This window comes from Triticum aestivum, chromosome 2B, assembly GCF_018294505.1.
Source record: "Triticum aestivum cultivar Chinese Spring chromosome 2B, IWGSC CS RefSeq v2.1, whole genome shotgun sequence".
NCBI classification, from domain to species: Eukaryota; Viridiplantae; Streptophyta; class Magnoliopsida; order Poales; family Poaceae; genus Triticum; species Triticum aestivum.
In genome coordinates this window covers 568,479,070-568,489,456 of record NC_057798.1, presented here as the reverse complement: position 1 = coordinate 568,489,456, position 10,387 = coordinate 568,479,070, and the positions used below count along the sequence as shown (strand labels likewise).

At 47.5% G+C, this 10,387-nt stretch overlaps 1 protein-coding gene across 1 annotated transcript; it reads left to right on the top strand.

The window, feature by feature from the left end:
- The first annotated feature begins 4,477 nt into the window (after window positions 1-4,477).
- Window positions 4,478-9,813, top strand: LOC123046081 (caffeoylshikimate esterase). The gene is made up of 7 exons (XM_044469367.1): window positions 4,478-4,804; window positions 4,911-5,004; window positions 5,155-5,187; window positions 8,286-8,432; window positions 8,519-8,649; window positions 8,775-8,912; window positions 9,156-9,813. Exons 1-7 carry the CDS (start codon window positions 4,784-4,786, stop codon window positions 9,618-9,620), a joined length of 1,029 nt encoding a protein of 342 aa, XP_044325302.1. The 5' UTR covers window positions 4,478-4,783; the 3' UTR covers window positions 9,621-9,813.
- The last annotated feature ends 574 nt before the right edge of the window (window positions 9,814-10,387 follow it).

Sequence of the window (10,387 nt, the reverse complement as noted above, 5' to 3'; positions counted from 1 at the left end):
CTGGTTCGCCACTTCTGATTACTGCAACTTCTTCCTTCTTCTCCCTGTCCGCTAATCTAGCAGGAAGTGGCGGCCACGGTCTAGTAGAAAAACATGGCCTCGAACCCGCAAAATAGGACGGCAACCAGCCTGGACAACAGCAGCCACGACGGTGATCTGGTCGGGAGGAAGGTTGGCAGTCGCGATGGAAGGTCCGGCGGAGCTTTGGTCCATGGCCATGGCGTCCTGCACGGGAACAGAGAGGGAGAGAGAAAGAAGGAGGAGGGCGCTGCCGCGCTGGGCATGGCTGACCGACAGAGGAGGTCGGCGGCGGCCTGCAGGAGCGCAGGCGGTGACCGGAGGCGGGGTGAATGTGGGAGAAGCGCAAGGGAGGAGGGGAAGGGAGGAGCGGCGACGCGAGGTTTGCTGCTGATTCGTGGAATCCATCCGGAAATTAGGGAGTTGCGGGCGAGGCTGCGGGGATCTGTAGACGCGGAGTGCGGACGATTACGGCGTCTGCCAGGCAGAACATTTGATCTCAGACGTCGATCGAGATGTCAGATTATTGATGTAATATGGTCAGTAGGATGTGTTTAAGTTGATTTGATCGGAGGGTCTGGGTTACCCCGTGTACAGTTTGTTATGTGGCTTTAGACAAAATTATGTTTGCTCTTTTAATAGAAGTATAGATGCATAAGTTACTCCCCACTATTAAGTTACTCCCCACTATGACCAGCCTAAGGAGATCCCAAACTTTTTAATTTAAATAAAGCGGCGTGATTGATCTAGAAAAAAGAATTCAAAACGTAACAAGACAAAACCCCGCCGCCTCTCCTCCCCAGGCCGGTCCCCTACTTCACACGTGTCACGATCAGGTGATCAATCGGACGGTTGACAGAGCTGCCGCTCGGGACGCTTGAAAGCAAAGCGCTTTCTTTGTAGGAACTAGTAAGCGTGCACGTAAAATGCACGTATAATATATAATAAAAAACATCTATTTTAAATCTTACTTTCTAGCCAATCTTTTTTACCGAGCCTATGAGTCTTTGGTAGCGGAGATCAAGCATTTGAGGTCTTTTCGTATAACTCGTATTACTCTTCTCAATCAAAATCAGAATGTGGTTAGTGTTATTTTTGGCTAAATTATCTAGAACTGCGAGTAGAATGGTTGTTTGGTTGGCCTCATAACCTAGAGAGGTTACTGATTTATGTAAGGAGGATTGCAATTTTGATCTTCGTTGAGTAATACAAGTTCTACCCACAAAAGAGTCAATCCGAACACGCTAGATTAAAAATGACCAAAACGGCCATCCATGGAAAAATGAATTTATTGGATGGTTGGATAGTTAGGTGGACAGTAGTATTCCCAGCACACCAAGGTTCAAATCTCATCCTAAATTTATTTCAAGATTTTTGGCGATGCACGTTCAGTGGGAGGAAACGTTCCCGTCGATGACTTTATAAAATCTCAAGATGATATGTCGGCCAAGTCTCTTGGAAGTGCTCATAGGGTAGGGTTTGTGTACGTTCATAGAGGTGACTCAATGTGCTATATGTGAGTGGTTGCGTCTGTACTGTGTTAAAAAAATGAATTTTCCAACGCGTCTATTTTTTAAGAGGAATGCATATACTTGTTCTTTTTTACAACTAAATGCGTGCAGTACTTGTTACTTGACCAAAACGGCTATGATCAAGAGGGGAAAAACCCACAAAAAAGAAAAGAAAAAAAAGAACAAAAGAGACACACCCGATGCTTCATCATTGTGGAAACGGCTCTCTCCTCACCGCTACCCATTCCATGGTGGCCACAACACTCTCTCTCTCTACCTCATCAGGCCGCCCCTCCCCTTTGTCCCCACCGCCGGCGCGAGGTCTCGCACTCCCCCGCTCTTCTCAGCTCCTCCTCGTCGATTGGTTGCTGAAGTGCCCGAGGATCTGCTCGAGCTCGGCATGCTCGCGGGCCGACCCAATGCTAGGCGCTGACGGAGGCGGGCGCGGAGGCGCGAGACTCATCTCCACCGGATCATCTGCCGTGGAAATGGCGTGTCCTTCCTCTCCATCTCGGTCGCCCGGCGCTCGGAGCCTCCGCGCGTCCGCGGCTCCCACCGCCCTTCGCGGCTGCGCTGCATGCTGCCCAGGTGTCGCGGCGCCTGGTGCCCCTGCAACTGCAAGCCGACGCCGGTTGTTTATTCCCCACTTCGGCACTCTGCTATGCTTATTTCTGATTTGAGGTACTCCCGATTCCCCACTTTTGCTATCCTAATTGCCATCCATTCTAGTACAGTACATATGTAGCTTACCAGTTTACCAGTAGGAAAGCATGTTTTTAGAAATTCAGGGTTAATTTTTCAAATGCAAAGCAAAGAGGGTCAAGAAAAGCGTAGTAGGATAATACGGGTTCACATAGATGTAGTACTCTGTCACTACCAGCTAGCTCAAGTATGTATGACTGTAGGACAATGCAGGTTCACATAGATGTAGTTATCTGTCACTATCAGCTAGCTCTAATGGAATTTTTTTGGAGCAGTTCCATTTGCAAACAGACCAGCTACAAGGGCACACGCATACTCACACGCGCACCCTAATTGAGATATCATATTACCATGGTAACAAATATATTAGTATTTTTTACATGTTGGCAGCTTAAGCAAGCACCCTGCGCTATTAACTTCAGCTAGATGTAGTAATCTGTCACAAGAGCGTGACCAGTTCAGACCACCATATAAAAGAGCGGGACCAGCAGCACACTTCGGAGGAAAGATGATTTTATCCCTAAATAAGATGCTCCATTTGACATGCTCTAAATGAACTAAGGAAATTATGTAGAACTCCTCTGCAACTCTGGGGATTTTGTAATTAACTGCAGATTGTACAAAGTGTCAAATATGTGATTTAGGTAAAATGTAGAGCAATGGAACTCCAAGTGATATGCCTGAATAAAGCATAACCTACAAGAATCACAAGGGCTAAAAATTCAAAACGCAGAAAATCTACATATGCCAAGAAGGTCACTCACCAATAACCATGTGTACTTCCATACTGCGTAAACAGGAGATAAAAATTGTTTGATATGCAGTTAATCACCTAAGCATTGGGTTAACACAGTGGTGCTACTTTTCTTTTTCGTCCAAAACAGAACCATCATGTCTTGAGTTTCCTGAAAATAACAGTAGACATGCATATGAATCCTAGTACTAATTAACAACTGATAAGAGATGTCGATCAAGCTTCAGAAACTTAGCGGCTCCATATTGAGTTACATCATTGTTTTCCTCAAAACCACAATCCATAACACCTGCATATATCTCACCTAGAGTATTATTAAATATCCGTCTTCATGCCCTCGAGTATATATCACCTGCAAAATAGGACCTGTGCTACTTAGAAAGATTTAGTTTTTTATCTGACAAAGCACTGACATAACACCTGCTGAATTTTTCCCTCTGACGTCCGGTTATGGGATAACCAATCTGCGGCAAGTTGAAAGAGGGGCCTCTGTTCTGCCGTTTCTTGGGAAAATTTGCTCTTATGTAAGAACGCAGTTAGATTAAAAGTTGTGAACACAACTTGCCGCACAGCTTAATCCATGTTTTGCCGCAGAAAAAAATAAGTAGCCTAGCATAGGTGTTCTAGAGTACATAACCTACCAGAAAAAAAATCTGGAGGCAGAGGAGAAAGGATCAGACATTAACGAAGAACAGGGGCTAACCTTAGAATCCCGTTTTTTTCAGTCGAAGTTTATCTCATGATTCATACTCATCATCTTGTGTCCCCTCCCTGGTTCACCACTTCTGATTACTGCAACTTCTTCCTTCTTCTCCCTGTCCGCTAATCTAGCAGGAAGTGGCGGCCACGGTCTAGTAGAAAAGCATGGCCTCGAACCCGCAAAATAGGACGGCAACCAGCCTGGACAACAGCAGCCGCGACGGTGATCTGGTCGGGAGGAAGGTTGGCAGTCGCGATGGAAGGTCCGGCGGAGCTTTGGTCCATGGCCATGGCGTCCTGCACGGGAACAGAGAGGGAGAGAGAAAGGAGGAGGAGGGCGCTGCCGCGCTGGGCACGGCTGACCGACAAAGGAGGTCGGCGGCGGCCTGCAGGAGCGCAGGCGGTGACCGGAGGCGGGGTGAATGTGGGGGAAGCGCAAGGGAGGAGGGGAAGGGAGGAGCGGCGACGCGAGGTTTGCTGCTGATTCGTGGAATCCATCCGGAAATTAGGGAGTTGCGGGCGAGCCTGCGGGGATATGTAGACGCGGAGTGCGGACGATTACGGCGTCTGCCAGGCAGAACATTTGATCTCAGACGTCGATCGAGATGTCAGATTATTGATGTAATATGGTCAGTAGGATGTGTTTAAGTTGATTTGATCGGAGGGTCTGGGTTACCCCGTGTACAGTTTGTTATGTGGCTTTAGACAAAATTATGTTTGCTCTTCTAATAGAAGTATAGAAGTTTGGGAACGAACTCGGACCTGACGGATCCGAACGGGACAGTAACTCGTTATCCGCCCCTGCTCCCCGAGCCACCACCGTCGGGGCCTCGGGGCTCATAAATGCGTCACCCCGCGGGCTCCGGGCCGCGCAGGCAGATTTAGGTGTGTCGTCTCCGTCCTTGCTTCACCGGCCAGCTCAAGGTACGCACGCTAGCATCAGAATCCAACCCACGCGACCCAACCCTCACCTGCTTTGCCCCATCGCTCCTCGCCTGCCTCCCCCGGTACCGTCTGTCCATCCACCTCGCCGACCTTCTTCCCAGCTCTTCACGCCGCCCCTCCCTTCCTCCCCCTTCGCGCAAAGCCTCCAGGAAGGATGGACGTCGAGTACCACGAGGTGATTCCTGGCCCTGCATTGCACTGCCTGCCTTCGCTCTTCGATTCGTCCTACTGCTTGGTTTTCGTCGATTTGGTTTGGTCGATCCATATCGTGTATTTCGCAGGAGTACGTGAGGAACTCGAGCGGGGTGCAGCTCTTCACCTGCGGATGGCTGCCAGCCTCCACATCGCCCAGGGCGCTCGTCTTCCTCTGCCACGGTATGTAGTAGTATGATGCCATGATAAAGCTCATGGATTTCCGGGAATTTCGTTTGGTTCCCTTCAGTTCAGCAGCTGGTTCTTGCTAGACGAGGCAAGTTCTGTTTTAAACCTCTTTCTCACGCTTCGTCTGTTTAATACGTTGTCCAGGTTACGGCATGGAATGCAGCGGCTTCATGAGAGGTATGCTTGATCCAGTATTTTTCTTTCATAGACTTCTTTCTCATTCTTGTCATCTTATTTTACTTGTCTTTACATAAACGACGATGAGAATAGCCTGTCACAGAAGTCATCGTCTTATTTTGCATGTGAACATATTCAACCTTTACCTCTCTATGTCCGGCTAGTACCACACAAAGGTTTCACGAGCTGTTTGTGTTGGCATTGGTAGCATCGTATTCTCCTTCGATGCTGTTCATAGTCTCCAAAGGCATTAATTGATGGATTCAGATGAATGCACTAGCTATATCAGGGGCCTGTAGTTATACATTACGTCCTGGTTAAGAGTTCTACCTCCGGCCTGTTTTATTAGTCGTCCTTGTATTTTGAATCGTACTGACTTTTGATTTAATGATTACCAAAAATAAGTTATATACCACAAAAAAGTGTCATTGAAAACCTCTTTCAAATATGAATCCAATAATATAACTTTTATGACATACAACTTTTTAAAACTGTGAAGTTTGATATTTTATTTTATTTCAAAAATTTCGGTCTCCATGGAGGTCGAGCTCAAAAACACCCTACTCTAATATTACTAGTTTACAAAGTATTTTCTTAAGACAACCATGTCTTCATTGATTGATGAACACATCCATGTTCTAAACACACAATGCAAGATGCTTAGAGAAATAAACTGACTTTTATCAAGCATCAGACTAGCCACAATGCATAGTAATATACACATATCCCTAGACTATGTTACTACCTTCATAGTGGGTAGTAGCATAAGTGTGGTAACATACAAGCTTCATTTATTAGGTTATAGACTCATGTCGCATTGGGACATGTGATGTTACAGTAACTAGCTAAGTTACTGTAACTATCTCTCTCCTCATTAACTCATTGCTACGTAAGCAAATTTGCTGAGTTGGACTCGATGTTACTGCTGAAGTTACTCCCACTGTGGCTAGTCTCAGTGCTTAGTTGTAGACGGCAAATACTTAATTAGCCATACTGCTATAGATATAACCAATGATGCCTTAGAACAAAGTGAATTATTTTACTAAGCATGTGTCTAAACACCTTACAGTGTATGTTGTCTTAATATAGTAGTAGTGTCTGGTAATTAAGAGACCATGGCTGATGGCTGATGGCTGATGGATGCCTTAATTAGCTACAGCTAGGAACGGCGGATTAAGATGGGACTGTTGGTTGATACCAGAAAGGGGAGACACCGCAGTAATTTCTCCTCATTTATTAATTGACTGATGTACGCATTTAAAAGCCGACCCGGGCAGCCAGGACTCCATTCAAAGCACCTGTCCTAATTAACATCCGTGTTTGCACTATCTGCACCTGTCCTAATTTCCAATTTCTTAATCAGTTATTAGTACTACTACTGACAACCCTGTTGGACAGTCGTGTGCACGCACTGAAATGTGTTCATTCACCTGTCCTGATTAACATCCCTGTTCCTTCTGCACAAGCCTCTACCACCAACTCCTACCAATCCAAAGGGCTGTATCAGTCAACCTATTAGCTAATCCCTCCGTTCATATTAGTTGCCATTGATTTAGTACGAGTTTGAAATTTTTCTGTGGGCTACTACACATTCGGTCCAAAAAAAGCATGAACCTAGAATGAGCATCAGTGTAACATTTAAACCAGGTAGGGTAATTCTTTTTCTTTTCCTTTTTTGCCTAAGGCACCTGGTAGGGGAATTCACATCAAGCTTGCACAACAGTAGACTGTTTTGCATGAACACGAACAACACTCTAGTATAGAACACATATAAATCTAGAAGAATAAATGTACAATAAACCAGAATTCGGTGGTCACAGTCACTCCCAAAAAAGGTCCATCCTTACTAAAAGGATTCTTGAACGCATCACCGTACAAAACAGAACATTTTACGGGAAATCATGTATGTACACAAAAAGACGATGATTTTTTCCCCTCTGTAATTCTTAAAATTTTAAATGATTTGATTTTGCTAAAATTCGCCCAAAGTAAGCGTTTTTATGTTGGGGTGTCACTCTCAAGATCCCTCTGCATGCTTCCACATCTGGGCCTTACCTAAGTCGTGGACACGGACGGGTGTTGGATGCAAGTCCCTTTCGTCCACGAGGGTTTTACAGGTGAGCTGCCCGGCCTGCCTGCCTACCAGGCCATCAATCAGCACGCCACGCCGTCCCCATCCACCATGAACCACCGGCGTCGGCTCCACGGTCGCCCTGTTGGCCGCGTCGGATTCACAGATCTTATTAGAACAGCGGCATTGCCGCCTGCCTTTAATTCGATGGACGACACGTACTTGAGGCTTGATATCGTATGCCCCAGCGCGGGCGGTGTCCCATTCCGCCGGAGTAGCTCGATCGCCATTAACAGCGACCAACCTCTTGGTCCCCCGCCTCCGCTCCGCCCCCACCACCTCCGGGCGAGCAACATTTCACCACCATGAAGTGAGGCTGGAACTTGTTGCGTGGACATACGTGTAGCCACCGGTCGCCTACAGCCTACAGCGTACTGTACTGTACGTACGTACTCGGGTGGCGTACTGGTCCTTCACGGGCTTAATTGAGGTTCCGGCGCTTATTATAATGTGTGTCCACCGAGGAAATTAATCGGCGACCGCTATAGGTTAGCTGCCGTGACTCGTGTGGAGCCTGCACGCATACAGTATCGCGTCATAACTGAGTAGAGGTTGGAGAGGATGATGGATGCACACTGTCCACTCTGGCCGTTCTCTTCAATTAAGGATGGTGATATAGGGGGGGTGGAGTACTATAGTGCACTGGTTAGAGTGGTGGTCCTCTGCCTTCCATTAGCAGCTGTTTGGTACAGTTAGTGGGAAATTGTTTTTCTTCAAGCCCAAACTTCAGTGACTCAAAGCCGGACGCTTCGTGCGTCTTCGTTAAAAAAAAAAACTTCAGTGACTCTACGTGATTGCCATTCCCATGCTGCAAATTACAGTGGAAGGAACTTAACAAGTGTTGCTAGCAGTAGCCCATTTCTAGTTTCAGTTAAAATGCATGAATGTGAGAATGCCCATGGCACTTCTGGGTCCGCATGATCTTCTTCTGCTAACTAAAGACTAATGTAATACTACTATCTGGCAGCGTGCGGCGTGCGGCTGGCGGCGGCGGGGTACGGCGTGTTCGGGATGGACTACGAGGGGCACGGCAAGTCCATGGGCACCCGCTGCTACATCCGCAGCTTCCACCGCCTCGTTGACGACTGCGACCGATTCTACAAGTCCATCTGCGGTACAGTACCACTTTCTTCCCTTCTTCTTATCTTCGAAAAAAGGAAAATAAATCTTGTTATTAACCGTGACATGAAACTCGTGCAGACCTGGAAGAATACCGGAGCAAGAGCAGGTTCCTGTACGGCGAGTCCATGGGCGGCGCCGTGGCGCTGCTGCTGCACAGGAAGGACCCCACGTTCTGGGACGGCGCCGTCCTCGTCGCGCCCATGTGCAAGGTCTCTCTCGGCTGCAAGCCTCCAACCATGAGCATGAGATTAATGGTTTTCCTTTTTATTTTTATCCCGCCATGCCATGCATTTCTCTAGACTGACATTGTGCTATCTGTAACGCGCCCATTCAGATATCGGAGAAGGTGAAGCCGCACCCGCTGGTTATCACCGCCCTGACGCAGGTGGAGGACATCATACCCAGGTGGAAGATCGTCCCGACCAAAGACGTCATTGATGCCGCCTTCAAGGACCGCGACAAGCGCGAAAAGGTCAGTGAAATCAAATTCCCCCCTTCTTCTTCTTCTTCTTCAGAGTTCAGACATCCTTGTTTCACTCATATCATCATGGGAGGCAGCCTGAATTTTCATTTTTCAGTGTCCAGAATGTCAGTCATAAGCAAGCCATGGATTAGATTTTAAATATATTTTTCCAGTACCGAAACCATGCTATAGCTAGTGCATTTTGCATTACTAGAAGCTAATCTCATCTCGCGTTTCTGCCATGCCGAGCAGATCAGGAAGAACAAGCTCATCTACCAAGACAAGCCGCGGCTCAAGACGGCGCTGGAGATGCTCAGGACCAGCATGTACGTGGAGGACAGCCTATCCAAGGTGAAGCTGCCCTTCTTGGTCCTGCACGGCGAGGCCGACACCGTGACGGACCCGGAGGTGAGCCGCGCGCTGTACGAGCACGCCGCCAGCACGGACAAGGCCATCAAGCTCTACCCGGGGATGTGGCACGGCCTCACCGCCGGCGAGCCGGACGAGAACGTCGATGTCATCTTCTCCGACATCATCGCGTGGCTCAATGCGCGCAGACGCGTCTGGACGCCGGAGGAGCGCCAGATGAAGATGCAGGCAGCGCCCAAGAAGCCCGACATCGACGAGAAAGACCATGGCTCCATGCGGCCTCGGCGGCGGCGCCGGAGCTTCCTCTGCGGGCTCACCGGCCGGACGCACCACCACTCAGAAATGTAGCATGCATGTAACAAGATCTGCTCAGTTTATCACTTGTGAACCTGCTATAACCAATGGCGAATAAGGGGCCGATGTGTGAGTAACACGCATGTGTAACATAAATAGAGGCAGGCAGATCCTACCCTTCCCTCCATTGCAGTGAAGATATTTTTGTTTGAAAGGTTGCAGTGAAGATTTACTCAACAGAAAAGCTTCTCTTGCTTTGTTTCATTTTGAAGCATAAGTATTTGCTTTTTTTCCTTCTAAATTTAAACATGCTCCATTTTTAAGCATAAGTAATACCCAATGTTAGGGATACAAACCAAGGTTTGGATCCCAAGCGGACCTTTTTTCTCGAGGAGCAGAATTTGCGGTTACCACGGTAACCACGAAATACCGAAAAAAATCGGACGAAATTTAAAATCAAATTTTGAATTCAAATTTTTTTAGGTCGATATATATACGTATTTAACTCTTAAATATCATGAGCCTTGCCCTGTCATAAGTATAAACCAAGGTTTATACCCAATGCTTATAGGGATACAAACCAAGGTTTTGGATCCCCAAGCGGACATTTTTTCTCGTGGGGCGGAATTTACGGTTACCACGGTATTTAACTCTTAAATATCACGAGGCCATGTCGTAGTGGGTATTGGACCGCAGCTTCCGCTTGCTCGTACGCCCAGACTCGAACCCGTGACTTGCTGCTAAAAGGAAAGCATGCCTTCGCCACCAGGCCTTACCACGGCATTTAACTCTTAAATATCACGAGGCTCTGTCGTAGTGGG